This window comes from Trichoderma gamsii (assembly GCF_001481775.2).
Source record: "Trichoderma gamsii strain T6085 chromosome Unknown Scaffold_18.2, whole genome shotgun sequence".
Taxonomy (NCBI): Eukaryota; Fungi; Ascomycota; class Sordariomycetes; order Hypocreales; family Hypocreaceae; genus Trichoderma; species Trichoderma gamsii.
The window spans coordinates 374,524-390,887 of record NW_020171355.1 but is presented as its reverse complement, the minus strand read 5'-3'; the positions used below and the strand labels follow the sequence as shown (position 1 = coordinate 390,887).

At 45.9% G+C, this 16,364-nt stretch overlaps 5 protein-coding genes across 5 annotated transcripts; 2 read left to right on the top strand and 3 right to left on the bottom strand.

The window, feature by feature from the left end:
- Window positions 1-68: 68 nt before the first annotated feature.
- Window positions 69-1,845, bottom strand: TGAM01_v205725 (hypothetical protein; the record flags this gene model as incomplete). The annotated part of the gene is made up of 3 exons (XM_018800989.1): window positions 69-922; window positions 990-1,697; window positions 1,749-1,845. The coding sequence occupies 3 exons, from the start codon at window positions 1,843-1,845 to the stop codon at window positions 69-71; spliced, it is 1,659 nt and encodes a 552-aa protein (XP_018665821.1).
- Window positions 1,846-2,878: 1,033 nt separating this feature from the next.
- Window positions 2,879-6,629, bottom strand: TGAM01_v205724 (tetratricopeptide repeat domain-containing protein; the record flags this gene model as incomplete). Its single annotated transcript, XM_024549695.1, has 9 exons — window positions 2,879-3,119; window positions 3,177-3,368; window positions 3,423-3,932; window positions 3,995-5,495; window positions 5,547-5,727; window positions 5,785-6,114; window positions 6,174-6,230; window positions 6,301-6,520; window positions 6,574-6,629. 9 exons carry the CDS (start codon window positions 6,627-6,629, stop codon window positions 2,879-2,881), a joined length of 3,288 nt encoding a protein of 1,095 aa, XP_024405553.1.
- Window positions 6,630-7,624: 995 nt separating this feature from the next.
- On the top strand, window positions 7,625-7,924 carry TGAM01_v205723 (hypothetical protein; the record flags this gene model as incomplete). The annotated part of the gene is made up of 1 exon (XM_018800991.1): window positions 7,625-7,924. One exon carries the CDS (start codon window positions 7,625-7,627, stop codon window positions 7,922-7,924), a length of 300 nt encoding a protein of 99 aa, XP_018665823.1.
- A 144-nt stretch (window positions 7,925-8,068) lies between these two features.
- Window positions 8,069-9,581, bottom strand: TGAM01_v205722 (hypothetical protein; the record flags this gene model as incomplete). Its single annotated transcript, XM_024549694.1, has 6 exons — window positions 8,069-8,103; window positions 8,275-8,510; window positions 8,570-8,660; window positions 8,720-8,801; window positions 8,864-9,248; window positions 9,568-9,581. 6 exons carry the CDS (start codon window positions 9,579-9,581, stop codon window positions 8,069-8,071), a joined length of 843 nt encoding a protein of 280 aa, XP_024405552.1.
- Window positions 9,582-12,043: 2,462 nt separating this feature from the next.
- TGAM01_v205721 (glutamyl-tRNA(Gln) amidotransferase) lies at window positions 12,044-14,355 on the top strand (the record flags this gene model as incomplete). Its single annotated transcript, XM_024549693.1, has 10 exons — window positions 12,044-12,387; window positions 12,453-12,883; window positions 12,971-13,070; window positions 13,121-13,220; window positions 13,284-13,478; window positions 13,532-13,644; window positions 13,742-13,909; window positions 13,978-14,057; window positions 14,109-14,189; window positions 14,249-14,355. The coding sequence occupies 10 exons, from the start codon at window positions 12,044-12,046 to the stop codon at window positions 14,353-14,355; spliced, it is 1,719 nt and encodes a 572-aa protein (XP_024405551.1).
- Window positions 14,356-16,364: the final 2,009 nt, after the last annotated feature.

The window sequence follows — 16,364 nt, the reverse complement described above, 5'->3', positions numbered from 1 at the left end:
AGCGTCTTCATGCAAAGCGTCTTCTCATAGAATACCTATATAGTGCGATACTTGTGATGTTTAATGCTTCAGACAGTCATCTGTGCTCTAACTTTTCTCCAAACCCCATCAAAATAAAAGAGAACAGCGGTGAATATAGTTAGTATGGCAACAACAACAAAGAACCAGTAAATACTCATTCCGTCTCCAGAAAGCTCCTTGAAATTCATGCCAAATATGCCTGTAGCAACTGATATGGGCACAAATGCGGAAGCTAAAAAGGTCAACTTCCAGGCCTTTTCTGCTTGCAAAATAGCCAAGTGTGACGCCATGATGGAGATGCTAGACTGCAGGACAGAGATGGCTTCTTTCGTTCTATCATATAGCGACACCGCATGGTCGAGAAGATGCTTGAAATCGCGCTGAATCGTATCATAGGCGATTTGAGCCTTTTCTCTCCCAGTTTGGGAATTCGACTTTGCCCAAGCTGGACGAAGAGTGTTCTCGATGCTCATCAGAACGCGCTTAATGTCCAGGATGCGAGAGTACAGAATCTGCTGCGTATATTTCAGGTGTGGTAAGATCTCGTGACCATGTTCAGGTCCTTTTGCAGAGTATGTTCGAAGTTTAGCATCTATCATATTGAGAAATTGCTGCTGTGAGTTGGCAGAGAGTTGGAAAATCTCTCCAAGCGCGTAGAATGGATCAGCAGCCTGAATGTCTGGGCGCAATGAGCGGCCATAGTTCTGATAGAGCTGAGAAACAGGATCCTGTGGCGTCCAAGATCCCTTTTCAGGTGCACCAGGCCGAAGTAAATGGCTTTTGAGGGCAATCATAGGTTTGTTTTCGATCACGGGATGGTATTTCATCTCGTAGGATTCGGCATCCCATGGATCATGTTCGCCACGACTTGTGCCGCTTCCAGCATCAGCCCAAACCAGAACTGTTGACATCCGCTGTTAGCTACATGTACCTTGCTCATAGGATAAACAACCAAACACTGCACTCACTTCTAAATAACTTTTCTTCGCCTTCTGGCCAGCCGTCTTCGGCTTGCTGCATACATATCGAGATGCGTTGGTCAATTGCAAAGTGTATCTCATCGAACACGTAATAGTCTCGAATCATCGATTCGCCGAGGTTCAAGGCGGGGTTTAAGCTCAAAAGCTTCTCGTGATGCCTTTCTAATGCATCTTTACCCATTTTTCTTTCTATTTCGGTCCAAGCTGATGGAGACAATCCATTAAAGGTGCTCTCGCGGCTACCAAGAGTCGTTACAGGCAGTTCCATCAAATGCCAAGAAGCCGAAGGCAAGCAAGGGGTGGAAAAATTATTGAACTTGTCTTGAGGAGATCGAAAGTCCAAGTGACGGCCGAAAAACTCGGGGTCGACGAAGAATCGACTGCCAACATTGTTGATCCACGCAGCAGACAAGAAGCCGCGAAGAAGTATTAGGCAGCTCGTCTCGGACTCAAACTTGTAAAGCTGCTTCGGGTCTCGGATGATGACTGGCGGTGCCTGGGCTCGTTGACCGTCGGTACCTAGAGGTAAGGAGTATATCAGAGCAGCGTCTGATGTGCTATCTAGCCCAGTAGGACCATCTATTTGCACTGTCGAATCTTTATTGCCAGTAAGATATTTGCCTAGGGAAAGGTAATTTGAGCCGATGAGCAATGTCGAGAAGTCTTCCACAGCCCTGGCATATTCTTCTGGTTTCACTGTCTCAAAGTTTAGCGTCAAAATTATTCAGCAGACACATAAACACTAACGCCTTGTATTACTGTCAGCAGTACTAGACGTGCTGCCCGTAGTCTCAACAGACTGGCGACTGATTTTTGGCGAAAAAGAATCGACAGAAGTTGCCATTTTCACTCTCAGTTTAATCTAGAAAAGTGAAGATAGGACATAGGCCAGAGAAGGCAAGACAGCATATAGTTAGAAAAAAAAAGAAAAAAATAGGGCATAAGCACGAAGTAGTTGTACGTACTCATATCTGTACGCCTATATGCAAGGGGGAGAGGGGGAGAGGCTGTGTCTGGGAGGCAGCCAGCCCAACTTGGCCTCAGGCACGAGATGTCTATTTGTGCATATATTTTATGAATACCGTGCTACATTGGAGCTACTATATCCATATGTACGTTTAAATAGTAAAGAATAACTTTTATCTGCTCTTGAACCCGGTGGAGTACATGTATATTCAGCCAAGAAGTATCCGTACTTTGCCCCTAAAAACGTCGTCGTAACATAGTCTATAGGCTTGACGGTTTTTGCGTAAACGGCATATAAAGCAAAAGCACACCAATCTATTAATAAATATGTTTTGTGCCTCAAAGATACGTTTTCTTACTTACGAATAGGTATCAAATAATGGGTGGCTCTCCTTCTCCTTTGTACATGGCATGTTGTAAATCCGAGGCGAACATTACACTACCCACTTAGATATACCTACATGTCGACTCGCATATTTTGATAGATACATAGGCTACATGCATAAACTACTCTAGATCCTGATTAGTTTGCCTGGAGATGTATAGGTACATGTGCCGTGTTGGCTTTTACCCCCCATAATTCGTACCAGGCTAAAGTTGGTTACACAAGTGACACATATATCTTACATGGCATTTTCTTTTCCGCATGGTATCACTATGCCACGTCAGATGTCTAAGTCAAAGGAAGTCAAGTGGTGGAGGCAAGAAAATAAAGCCCTTCGCCTTGTAATAAGGTCCAATACACGTCGATTCCCGATAAGTCAGGCAGAATTCTGCCATATGAGATTATGGGATAGTGCAGATTCCTGAAATGATAATATATAGTGTATTCTTGTACTTGTTACGACCAATCCTATAGCTCAATTCCCGAGTAGCTGTGTCTTGCGTTTCGCCATAAAAGCGTACCTTAGCTATCTAGACCAAAACGCCACCAGTTGATCAAAATCTGTCTCATCCAGTTGTTCCAAAGGTCGGCTATCTGTTCTTTTCAGGCGTTTCCTCATTTCGTATGCTCTTCTCATTTCTTTATTAGCCTCCTCCATCCGCCCCATTTCTTGGTACAGCATCCCTTTCAAGTACGTTGTTCTTGCAGTCTCGTTCACCAGATATGGGCGCAGCTTGAACGCTTTCAAAGCCTTGTTGAGATAGTCTCTGTCATCTGTTAGCTTTATAGCGCCCTGCAAAATGTGTGTTTAATTTATCCCGTACTCAGCTTCTCGAAAGCGATGTAATCTGATGCAGTGCCCAGCCATCTTATGGCAGACGTCACCAAATCTATGATGGTTGTTTCCGAGAACTTTGCTATATTGCTCATAGCATCGTTGATGAAATACCAGACTTTCCTGAAGCCGGCCCTGAGCCTCTAGTACGTTACCCAGCCCATAAAGAATCTTTCCAGTTCTTTAAACCTATGTCAGTAGGGAGATTGTGATAATAGCAGACATCGTCGCTTACTTGAATGACCTCGTATCATCAACGCCCCACACAATTGCATGAATATCCAAAATCTCAATTAGTACCTTCTCGGCGTTGTGGTAGTCTTTTAATAACCAGTACATAAAACCCAAGTTAGGCTGCGGCCATCCGAGCATAGTATCTGTATAATCTTCCAAGCCCTGAAAGATTTGGATAGATTCGTGGAAAGCCTCGCATGCTTGTTTACACAAGCCATTGTTGCCATATGCCACGCCAATCTCGTTGTAGGCATAGCCAAGTTCGTAGTCTCTAATTTGGAGTCCAGACTCTGATCTTCTCTCGAGGAGCATATCAAGCCATTGCTGTTTATGCTTTTGGCTTTTATCGTGACTATTTGTTTCGACAAGAGCGATTCCGATAAACGAGTGACCTTCTCGAATGACTTCGTGAGCCTCAATGCTGTCAAGGCTCTTCATTTGCTCTCCGATCATTAGCGCAACATTGCAAAATGGGACAGTTTTGTCTGGTAGGCCTCGTTCAAACATATACCTAGATTAGTTAGAAAAGAGGCAGACGAATCCAGCAGAATGCATGGTCCAAAGCTCACGTACCAGCCGACATCGTTAAACAGACGAGCTACTCCTAAATTTTTCGGTGAGTAGCTTCCCTGTCGTATCATGGGCTCTAACCCATCCTTCAAGCGTAGGACGCTTGGGAAAAAAGTTTCACATTTGCCAAACCTTGCAATTGAATGATGCTCCTTCATTGACTGAAATGGCCAAACCGCAATAACTAGGGCAATGGCGGTGTGATAAGCTGCGTCTAGCTGTTCAGGACTCATGTCATGTAGCACGGAGTCTTGAATAAGACGGTGTATGGAGATTTCTCCGCTCTCTTCGTCTAAGTTTATCAAGGATGAGGACAATAACTCCCCTCTTGCTCTTAAATATTCCAACATGGTTTTTGGGTATTCTGCAAGATCTGGTTCAACAGAAAAACTGGCCAGCAACTCTTGCGGTATCGCATCTGGGTCTAGAAGACAGATGACTTGAAGCAGCGCTCGAGTGGGACCTTCTAATCGATCAAGCGCCCAGATTGTAGCCAGAGATTGACTTTCTTGGCCCTTGTAGAGATCAGCTGTGGTTTGAAAGGTGGTCGCTATTCCTTTGTCGTCAAGGAGTTTCGCAATGTCTGTATGCGAGCATCTCAGTTGTCGATATAGGCCAGCCATCTGGTTAATGGCCAAGGGTAACCCACCGAGTTTGCCGGCAATAGATTGGATGGCTTTCTCTTGGGCCTTTGTAGCAGGAGAATCTGTCAACTGTTCCAGAAGCAGCTGTGTGTTTACCAGAGACAGACCAGGCAATTGTGTTCCATCCCGTATGTGCATGTTCCGCTTGGCCTGCGGGTCTCGACTTGTGACAAGCACTGAGCCTCGTCCGAGTCCGGGCCAAAACTCGGAAAGCACGTCCAGGTTATCAACATTATCGAATATGATCAACCACTTTGCCAGATTTTCCTGCGTCTCTGGCTCTGAAGGCCTCTTTAGCGGCTTAGAGAGCCAATTCATAACAATACTATGGCTTGCGGCTATATCAGAGGAGGATCCTTCCTCAAGTCCTAATTTTGCTGATATATGCGCAAAGCTATTTCCAAGGATGTTGGAGTCATCTGCGTTGAGCCAAAAGATGGCGTCAAAGACATGCTGCCGCGAAACGGCATATTCAGCGGCCAATGTTGTTTTACCTACACCACCAAGACCGCAGATGGCAAATGAGCGTATACTTGCTCGCTGAGTATCATCTGGTGCGTCTTTTTGCTCTTGGAGCAAGTATCTGTCGAGAGTCGCCAACATATCGTCACGTCCTAAGAAATGCTCCGCCCGGTGCTGCGAACTAAGCATGAAACATGGAAGAATGGGCTCTTTTTCGCTTCCTTCTAGCGGGGTCACAAGTGGCACCATCTCGAATGATGCAACAGTCGATCCTGCAGTTGAACATCCTTCTGGATAAGATGTGGGGACAGACGCTGTTCCAGGCAGCAGATGATCAGTTTCGTACGATCCAGCATCACTTCGAAGAGTGGCGTATCGCAGACGAGGCGGAACTTTGTCTTGACTAACGTCAGAGCAGCTCATATTGACACAGTGAGAATAGAACTTACATGGTGAGCTCATCAGTGCAATCCTCTCTGGTGCCGTCCTCATAATATCCGAGAGCAAGCACTGTATTTTGCCGTATGCGTCGCCCGTCACGTCAACATCACAAACTCTAGCATGACTCGACTGGCTGTCAACGAGCTGCTCTCCAGCAATCCCTACTTGAGATAATCGTTGTGGAACAATCTGTTTGTGATTATTAGGTACAGCGTCACTGAGTAGATTACGGCATCCATAACGTACAACTTGGCCTTGTGATGTGTTTAAAAATCTTGCAAAGTAGCTACTCTCATTCGTCGCCGTCTGGCTTTCGTAAACAGAAATTGCGGGAATGTTCAGATTTAATCTCTCAAATTCTCGACATAGGCTAATCAAAGCCTTTGCATCGTTTGGTGTTTGACAATTCTTGTTGGCTTCTTTGTTATGGAACTTGAGAAGAAATTCGATCGTTTGCTTCACTTCGGCCGCTGTAGCATTTCTCTGAAAATGTGGCACACCCAAGAAGATTAGCCCAGAAATTGCCGGTAACAGATACCCGCATTCGTGAAAATGAATTCTAACAAGGCATAAGGCCTATCTCGTTTTAGTTATCCTAATCTTGTCAGTTAAGTGTTTTGCTGTGATACGCCTACCTGTTTCAGAACGAATCCACCAGTACTATAAGAAATAAAAACAATGGATCGTTTCGACTACACAAGTTGAGAGGTATATATCATTAGTACCCAAGGTAGATAGTATTTTATGTCATCTTTAACTAACCTTGTTGTTGGGCCGATGGCTTCTCAATGATTTGAGCAAGTTGCTTCCGCCGTTCAGTACATGGTCAGAAAGAGATTTTCCATTTTCTTGATCCAGTTGGTACTCGAATATTGTGACACTAGGCCCAAGGTCATCGGAAAGTTTTCTTGACCACGAGAATAGGGATGACCTAGCCCCTTGAGACGGCTGGCTGAGTCCCCAAGCCGGAATAACAACTATGCTATAGCGCAGGTTTCAGCCCCGATTCAGTATCATCGTATACGATTTGCTTACTCAAGCCCATTAGAGGCATCGCCAGCCACTGGGGGCTCGATCAAAGGCCTAAGCATGGTGAGACGCGTATGTCATCTGCGCAAAAAACGAAGCACTACCAACTACGTAGGCAAGGGCGAGTCAGTCAAAACAAAAACGTGTAATACAGTGTTGTTAGGTTGGTAGAGCGTCCAAAAATGAACCAAAGCGGGCGGTGGTAGACTCCTGGAAAAACAGAGAGTTACCATTCCATTCGGTGTTGCGAAAGAGGGGAAGTCTCATCGGTGTTACGTTTTTATCACACCCACTCGTGTACTTCCCACCAATATGAGAAGAGGAAGCCAGTGATTGCGGCTCCCAGTTACACAGCAGACCCCGACACCTATTCGAGCACAAATGTCTCATGTGATACACAAGACAAGGGATTGCCACGTCGCGGGCATAGCTGCGGCCCCCTCAAATACTCAGCCTCATGCTGGAAGGATTTCTACGATTAGGGCCCAATAAGCCTGTGTGTAACGCCTTTATTTTACTTAGCCATTTTAAGAGGTCCAATTAGACAACTACGAGCCTATACCGACGCAATGGACGCGCCACGTCGCCGCGTTGTTTTACCAACACATCTGTGCGAGGCGAGATGTGAAGTAATCCAGGGCTATCGGCGCTCAAGAGCAGTGGCAATTTTATTAGGCAGTGAACTTACATGGGCTCAATCCTACCATCGGAAGAGGGCTCTATCCGTACTCCACCCTAACCTGAAGGCCTAAATCTTTGCCTTGCTTGGAAGCAAAGTCGACCCATGAAGTGGTTTAAAAAAACTGTTCAAAATATGATTGCTTAAGTGAAAACTAAAGAGGAGCTTGAAGCGCATATTTAAAGGCTTCGTCTCCTCTGTGACGGAAAAAAAAAATAGGAGAAGCGCCAGATTCTGCCAGTAACATAAATTCTTCTCTCGCCTGTGAGCTTCGTCCTATGATTCTACCTATGATGATGAAGCATATATCTTAACGCTATTTAGTTCGCCAAAAAAGAAAACAAAAAAAAAAAAAAAAGAACAAGAAATTGTCAAATTATGTCGACCAAGATAGCGAATCCTCCAACGGAGGATGTCAAAGCCCAGGGGGCCAAAACAGAAGAGTCCCGGACCAACGACCAATCCCAGCAGGCCCAGACGAGTGAATATCAGTTGCAGGATGGACAAGGAGGGAAATCCCAGCCATGGAAGGCTGGCTGGATTGCACGGAACAAGGATGGCGTGAAAAAGCCAGAGACTAAAGGTCTTAGCCATGGCACGGAAAAGGGTGATATCGTGGTGATCGGCGGCTTTACCAGTGGCGTGGCTATTAGAATGACACCGAACAAGACTCTGTAGAACACAACACCGCGATGATGCTTAGGGTTAGATACATGGATTTTCAGTTTATCTATTCATTTCGGTACACCATATGCTTAGTTAGAGTACATTTCAACATCTTGAAGAGAGGTTTAGATACGTATGCTCATCCATCTCAAGCTTTTAAGAGCGCTCTCCATACACTGATCCGACCTCATCTGGAAGTTTTTCAAGTGGAGCCCATATAACAAATGCCCTTGATTCAATGCTCTCTCTTGGATTCTCCGAGCTTGGTTGGGCAGAGTTACAAAAAGCTCCATGCGGGCACGCTGAGATGTAGAAGATTAGGCCACGTTCTCGAACTATGTCAAGGTATGTATGAAACTTACCCTGAGATGCGTGGACATCTGAATCTGTGCACTTGAATATTATTGTTTCAGACTCCTCGAGCGCATGAAAATAGTACCACTTTTGGTCAGGACGTGCGTGAACCAAGACATTCTCGTAGGCCCATCCCGGATACACCACGTCTGAAGACTGGTAGTCGTGCGCCGCATCAAAGGTCTGTGCATCGCCAATTGCCAACGGCCAGTCGAATAGGGGTCCTTTGAGGGGTTTCCAGGTGCTTTTGGAAGCCGTCAGATGCTGCCAATAATTGAGCTTTGGGGCCGAGTGTGCCTTTACTTAACGATTTGCCAGCGATGCTGCAGAATTTCTCTTGCTTTGTCTCCGTAAAGAGTCTGTAACATTTGCCTAGCTTCATCGCGAGAAAAGTCTGGCCATTGAGTCAATATTTCAATGGAATTTGAAGAATTTCCACACAAAAGCACCAACCAACGTGCACAAGCCTAGCTGGCTGTTGGTCAACGTACTCCAATCCAGTCGAGACTGGAAAATTGGGATGCCGTCGCCGAATCTAAAGTGGCTGTTAGTCTGTTTCATCCTCTACTTTACTGTCATTATTTTAATTCAGCATACCGCGTAATCAATTACTTTGACATGAGGTGCCTGGAATAGATCTCGAAGATGCTTCTCCAGCTCTGGCGCATAGATTGTAGAAACTTTCTCCCCATCAGCGTAGTCTCGATAGGTCATCTCAGTGGGGAATGAAGACAACGTGAAGCCATTGCCCTCGAGAGTAGGATTCAGTGGTCTTGCGTCATGGATAGTTACGTCCATCATCTCAACCATCAAATTATGGCGCGGAGTGCCATCAGATGGAGTATATCGACAACTATAAGGCTTTACAGTGTCGTAGAACACATCTTTCTTGAGAAAGCCAAGTTCACTTCTGATGTCTCTTGACATGGTAATGCTCATAAATGAAAAGAAATACGCCGGGTTGGTGAAGGTTGAGAGAGCGCTTGATGCTCATATTTTATATATGCAGTGTTTAGTATTTATGTACAAACGTGCTTACTACTTGTGATCCCTTGCGTCTGCTAGAGATTGTCAGACGGTAAGGAATTGCTTAGTCGCATCACGGATACACCAAGTGAAGGACTATGGAGCAATTGAGCCGCATAAGTCATCATCACAAAGAAAGGTTGGGCAGAAAATATCAGGCTTTTATAGCTAAAAAAAAAACCCCCCAAAAAAAAATCCTTTGGCAGCCAAATCCTTCTTGCCTCTGTTTATCTGCGGTCTACTTAAGCTACTCAAGGAGTTAGGCTATTACCTACATTCGATCGCACATCATATCATTTGCGCTTTGGCTTCAAACGCATCCCCGACAATGGGAGGGTATTCTTCTAATTCCGCGTAGAACACAAACGCCCTACAATCAAGACTCTCTCTCAAATTTCCTTTCCTTGCATGAGGATTGTAGAAACCCGAATGCGGGCATCCTGGTCGCAGCCGTTAGCAACTTGTCCAAACTGGGCTACTAAATGACAGGGACTCAAGGATACCTGGCACTGCAGTTTCATCGCTGTCTGCACTCTTAAACATCAACGCTTCCCAAGTATTCTGGTCTGGGACATAGTACCATTGAAAATTTGGAGATGGAAATATTTGCAGATTCTCAGTCACAAAATCATCAAAGACTATGTCCCCAGCGATGGTGTCGTTGGCAAAATCGACCGATCTCGCATCACAAAGCCCGAGCGGCCAGTCATCAAGAGGGCCTTGTATTGGCTTCCATACGCTGCCATGATAGATTTAGAGAGAGGGAGTTTTGTTTTGTTCGCTGTGATGAAGATGCTCACTTTATAGCTTGCCAGCGGCCTTGAAGAACTTCCTCTGCTCGATCTCCGAAGAGAACTCGTATAATACGTTCGCCCTCTTTGGCAGTAAAGTCTAGGTCATCATTTGTTATTTTCTCTCGCCTGGAAACTTACAAAACCGATATCTCTACGTCAATCTTACCAATGTGAGCTAATGCTGTCGGTTGATCGTACTGATACTCATTCCCCGTTGAGACTGGGAAAGCTTCATGGCGTTTTCTGACCTGTTTATAGTATCAACAATCTGGATTGCAAATGCAGGTGACTCGTCACCCTTCCATGCCCCTCCATGCTTACTGCATAGTCCAGAACATGCACATATTTTGCGCCCAATTCAAGCCTCAAAGCTCTTTGCACCTCTGGTATATATACGCTCTGTACCTTCTCATTCTCCCAAAACTCATCGTAAGTCAAATCCGAGTAAAGGTCAATTAGCTGGAAACCGCATTCATCGATGCGAAATTGCCCTGGTCCTCGCATACTCTTTACCACGATCGGCCGCTTCACTTTCACATAATTACATTGAGGTATATCTTCTTCAGGCCGGTATCTCATACTATATGGCTTTTCGGTATCATATAGTTGCGCTCGTTCGAGGTAATACATGGAGGACTCAATTGTCCCATGGTCCGCGCCAACTTCGCCCTCGGTCTGTTGTTTTCTGTCCATTGCCATTGCCAGGGAAGCGATCAAGGTCAAATGAACATTCTGACATTTCTGGAGATGGTACAAACAGCGAATTCCCGTTTTATAAAAGACGAGGCCACATCGAGCATCGACCCCCTACATGCCCCCAACATCATTGGGAGAAAACTACGGAGTCGGCTACGGTCAGTAGCTTGTTTCCTCATCGGATAATGCATGGCACGTAGGTTGCCATCATCAGTATACCTAGGCATGCAAGTGAACAGGCTCGTCATACATGTATCCAAGCCGGCCTAATTGGCCAAGCTATATACCTGCAGTATATAATACACCTATATATTTATGCCCCCAACGGCCGCCCCAAGCGCCTTAAATCATCAACGTGGTGCCAACCTCCGTCTTGCACCACCACACCCTCACGGACCTCAATAAACACCCAAAGATAACAGCGCGTCGTCTGATTAGTGGTCTTTGAAGCATTGCCGGTCAGCAGGCCTGCTCCTTTCACAAACAATTAAATTCCTTGCGGGAGAAAAGGAAAACCCCGGGGCGAAAGAATTCTCCTCCTTCCTTTATTAAATACCAGAGGCCATTACTGGTATATCACGCGCGTTCATCGCGATAAATCAACGATTCAACATACTATGTTGGTGCAACCAAACCATACGGCGCGTAACCAACAACTTGAACGCCAATGTAACTAGGCGTGTTTGTCTTGATTATTGATTCGCTAATTTTAGTTTAGGCAAGGTGTCGTCGCAACGCTTTGCGCATTGTTGCAAACAATTGGCATCCTACCTAAATAGATACTACTATCAGCAAATAGGTCTCTTCGCTGGAATGTAAAAATAGATTAGAGGGCGAATAGGCCCCCGTACGAGCAATTCAATACTCGACAAAGCATTCCATCTCTTTTTTGACGATAGCTGCTTTCAATATATGGCTGCTCTTCTGCCCGACTTTCAGCCTTCTGGGCGGCTAAACATTCAAGATCCTGGTTTGAAACGCCACCTATCCAAGATGACAAAATGCCTTCTTCCCTGGCCACGGCGGAAGCGTCACGCGTCTCTGTCCAGTGGCCCAGCTTCTCCCAGAAAGATGATCGATTCAATTCCAGATGCTGCACCGCTTGATACAAGCCTTGGCTCAGAAGGCTATATCTTTACGGTGTCTGGAAAGAGGTATATAGCACCACCTTCAGAAAAGGTAACATGACTCGTATTGCTATCTCAATCGTCGCAAGATGAGCTAACACGTCATCTTTTCAAAGGACTTGGCGCTACCGAAGATGAAATCTGGGGAAATGAGATTAGCGACTGTGTTCAAGATCCCGCAACATGAAGATGGCCTCGACCCATTCATAAGTAAGCATCTAGCTGAATACATGCTCGACGATGTATTCAGCCAGGAATTTCTCGCCGTTGTTGTATTTATTGTACCTCGCAAATCCTGCGTATCAAAAGAGGAGATTAAAGTTCTTGAGGAAAATGGCATGAAGGAATATATATTCGTCTCGTCGACAGATTACTCCCCGGGGCCCCATGTGATTGTGGATCAAGAGCTTAGAGAAGTGTGGAAGCTGGTCGAGGATTCATATGCAAGCTGTATGGTTACGCTGAAACCACAGACAGGGTATGGATTATGGATAGATTTTGCCACTCGCGGTGATTACGCGCTGATACATTTTATTCTTTTAGCCCGTCGAGTGCGCTGGAGCCATTTCGGGTAACCAGTCAAGATGGCCAGGACCTCAGCTTTGCCATACCGTCGCGTATCAAGAGCTATGGCCATGCTTCTCCTCTAGGAGGACTGCGCGTCTTGATCAAGGATAACATTGACCTGAAGGGAATTAAGACGTCTGTTGGCAATCGTGCCTTTTATAATACTTTCCCTCCGAAAGAAGAAAGTGCCGACTGCGTTCAGAAGTTGGTGAATAGTGGAGTGGTTGTAGTTGGCAAAACGAAGCTGAACTCCTTTGGGAACTGGGAAGAGCCTATGGAGTATACCGACTATCAGGCCCCGTGGAATCCTAGGGCAGATGGATACCAGTCGCCAGGGGGGAGCAGCTCAGGCAGTGCCGCGGCCATCGTAGCCTATGACTGCCTGGATATTGCCCTAGGCACCGACAGTAAGTTGTCTCATACCGGCGCTTGGTGCTGGCAAATCAGATGACGGCTCGGTATATTTACATGTATCTGACATATTCCATCTATAGCGTGGGGCAGCATCACCCGTCCCGCCCACTGGTGTGGCTGCTTCGGCTTCCGTCCCAGCATTGGAGCCATCTCTACGAAGGGAATCGAACCATATGTCCAGTAAGCAGAGCAGTTACACAAAACGGTTGGCGTCAGGCTAACCACTATAGATCCTGGGATATCCCTGGATTCCTAGCAAGAGACCTTGGACACTGTAGAGAATTTGCCGCTGAATGGCTGGCATTCGATGAGTTCGAGAAAGCCCCTGAAGTATATTCTCCCTATTCTCCCTGCATACGATACAACGTTGCCACCAGGCTAATGTGCACACAGCAATTTTCCTCCATCATCTGGCCAACTGACTACTGGAAAATAATAGATGCAAAGCAAGCTAGTGAAGCAAAGTCATTTGCGCAAAGGGCGGCTGCTAAGCTAAACGTTAATCTTGTAGACATATCATTTGAAAAATGCTGGAGTGCGTCGCCGCCAACTAAAGTTGCGACTACATTACAACAGTTTATCAATCCCGTATGTAGCTCATTACTCTTACTTCAATTACACGCATCTAAGAATCCCGCTAGGCTACTGAAGTTTTGGCGTTTGATGTATACCAGAACAGCGAGAAGTTTCGCCTTCGCCATGAGGATTTGTTTGGGCGAGCGCCATACACAACGCTTCAGAATGAGCGGATCTGGTAAGATTTACAATTTGCAGTCAACTCACTTCCATCCTTTTTCCCCACTGTCACGTTTTTCCTATTTATTTCTAACTCCTGTATTATGGCAATCTAGGTCCGCTGGAAAAGCCATTACTCAAAAACAAAGAGACGAGGGTTTCAAGAGGATCAACACATACCGTGAGTGGTTCCAACAGGCAGTTCGAGCAAATGAGAACACAAATGCCATCGTGATTATGCCGATTGAGAGTGCAGAACCAAGATATAGAGACGAATTCCCAGAGTAAGAAGCTTCCCATTCAGCATTGGTTGAGGAAGATAAAAAAAAAACAAGGTCTAACTGAGCTCCAGATTCCGGAGGCCGCCTCAGGGTGGCATAAACGCCTTGGCTCTCGGACCCGTCACAAAGTCACCAGTCCTCGCTATCCCAAGTAAGACGTCGTGTTACGAAAAAAACCCGAGCAGATATTGATGATCCATAGTTGCCGAGGTTCCATATCATTCGAGAGTCAGTGGCCAAGAGGAGAGACTGCCATTCGCAGTAGCCCTTATGGGAACTCCAGGTATGGTATCGACCCCATACTTTCATAGCCGATTTAGCAACTCACATAACCCCCTGTAGGCTCCGACTTGCAGTTGATTGATACTGCAATCGAAATCTTATCACACTTAAATCTCCCTACAGTTGTTCAAACTGGAAGGCACATGTACAAGAAGCCCGAGCAGTGATGCTGTGCATGATTTGACAAAAGATTGTGTCTTGAATAGTAGGCATCGGTGAAGCATACAAGGTGCTGCTACTGCTGCTTTTAAATGTACTATTTAGCAGCTGTGTATGCCTACATGTATCGCGGGACAATGTCGGAGCAAGGAGGATGGCCAGATCCCTACACGCAATCTCCACGACATGGACGTCAGAGGCGTGAACTTGGGATCAAAAGGCTTGATTTCTCTAGACAATAATCTCTGAGGGCAGTCAGCTACATATCCCTGTTGGGATCTCCTTCCTCCGACATCTGGAGATGTCAGGGCGTCGCCCAACATCCCCTCCGCCGAAAATATGATGGTCACCATCATCAAACCTAAGGTAATCATCAAAACCAATTATTTGTAATCTCATTTTTCCGTTGAATATAAAACGTCCAACTAGTCATCAAAATTAACCATTCACAATTTCCTTTTCCGTTGCGTGCAAAAACGTCAATCCTTCGTTCGTTGTCTTCCCTGTTAGTCCGTCGTAGCTCGTCAGTCTGTCCATAGGCGCCAGCCTTTGTTCTACCAACTCTTGTCTGCTGTGCAATGGGCCTCGGTATGTAGACTGGCCGCCTTGCTGAGCTACAACTGGTGTGTTGAATAAAGAACTTGGGGTTCTAGACATTGACTTATTCCTAAAATACCTAGCTTCTAGATGCTTAGAGCTAGGTACCTAACCAGCCAAAGTTCAACTACTACATGTAACCTAAAATGCAAGTAATTCACCTTTTAGGGCATCTTTTACAGAAATCTGGCATGGCGCCTGGTAACGGTTCCCGATCAGATATTCATTTCATTTACCATCTCAATCTCAATCACTTGTACCCCATACTAATAGAGATTCATCTTGGCGAGCACCAATACGGCAAGATACGCGCTAGTGAGCGAGCTGAAAATCCAGGCACACTCTACACTGAAAAGTCGCCGATGGCAGGTCTCTCAACAGACTCTTATAACCCACAACAACACAATCGCCTACAACGCAGGCAGCTTCACTGCTCCTAGTCTTGTAGAAATTCCAAGCGTGCCCAGTCCCTCTCGCTTTCTCTATCCCACATGTGCAAATTTACCGACTAGCCGCAGAATGCTTCCCTCGCTAGCCGTCCGGCTTTCGTCGGCGCAACAGTCTTTAGATCCAATTACACACAAAACTGCAATCAAGAGCTGAAACAATAGCAAGCAACAAGTAAACACGAACTTGCGACAATATCAAATTCGACAAACCTTATCAAGATTCAAGACTCAATCAACAGCACCCCCCACGATTTGGTCTTCTGAATTACTCACAAACTCAGGACCAGGGCTGAATAATCGCGGCAAAAGTTACAGCGGTGGGAAGGGCCGATGCGCGGCTGGCCGATTCGGCGTTCCGCCATCCTGGGGTCCCGGTCCAGGATCCGTTTCGCGCGGCCTCGTGTACTTGTGCATACCTGCATCCATTTCGGGGATGATTGGATAATCTCTCACGACCAACATAAGTGACAAGCTTCTCTTCTTCGCCATGGAGACTCCGCAGATTAGATTCAAGCTCTAGTCAGTAACTATCTACTCGTAATGGCACGTCGCCGGTTGGACCGACGAGCGTGGCTTGAACTTGTGGTGGCTCAAAGTATAGTCGCACCGTAATAGGCAAATGGCAAACTTTGCTATAAGATTGCAAACAACTCATTATCAATCATTGCTACAACCGCTCAATATGCTGCAAGCACGGAGAAAACGTAAAAAGAAAAGAGTCAATCTCCTATCTCGCCCAATCCACAGCCTAATACATACTCGTAAAGTAGATGCCCTGTCCTCTCATCGCAGGCACATACATGATACAGATGACGTTCCCGCAATCCTGCATGCCACACGAATCCTCCTCCACGTTTACCAAGCCGTCAGCTTACTTTTTTCTGATCCCGTCAATTGGTCCCTGACGTTAGATTCGCTCCCAATTAGCCAACCAGCTTGGCGCCAAACTTAATCACCCAGACCCAGAACTT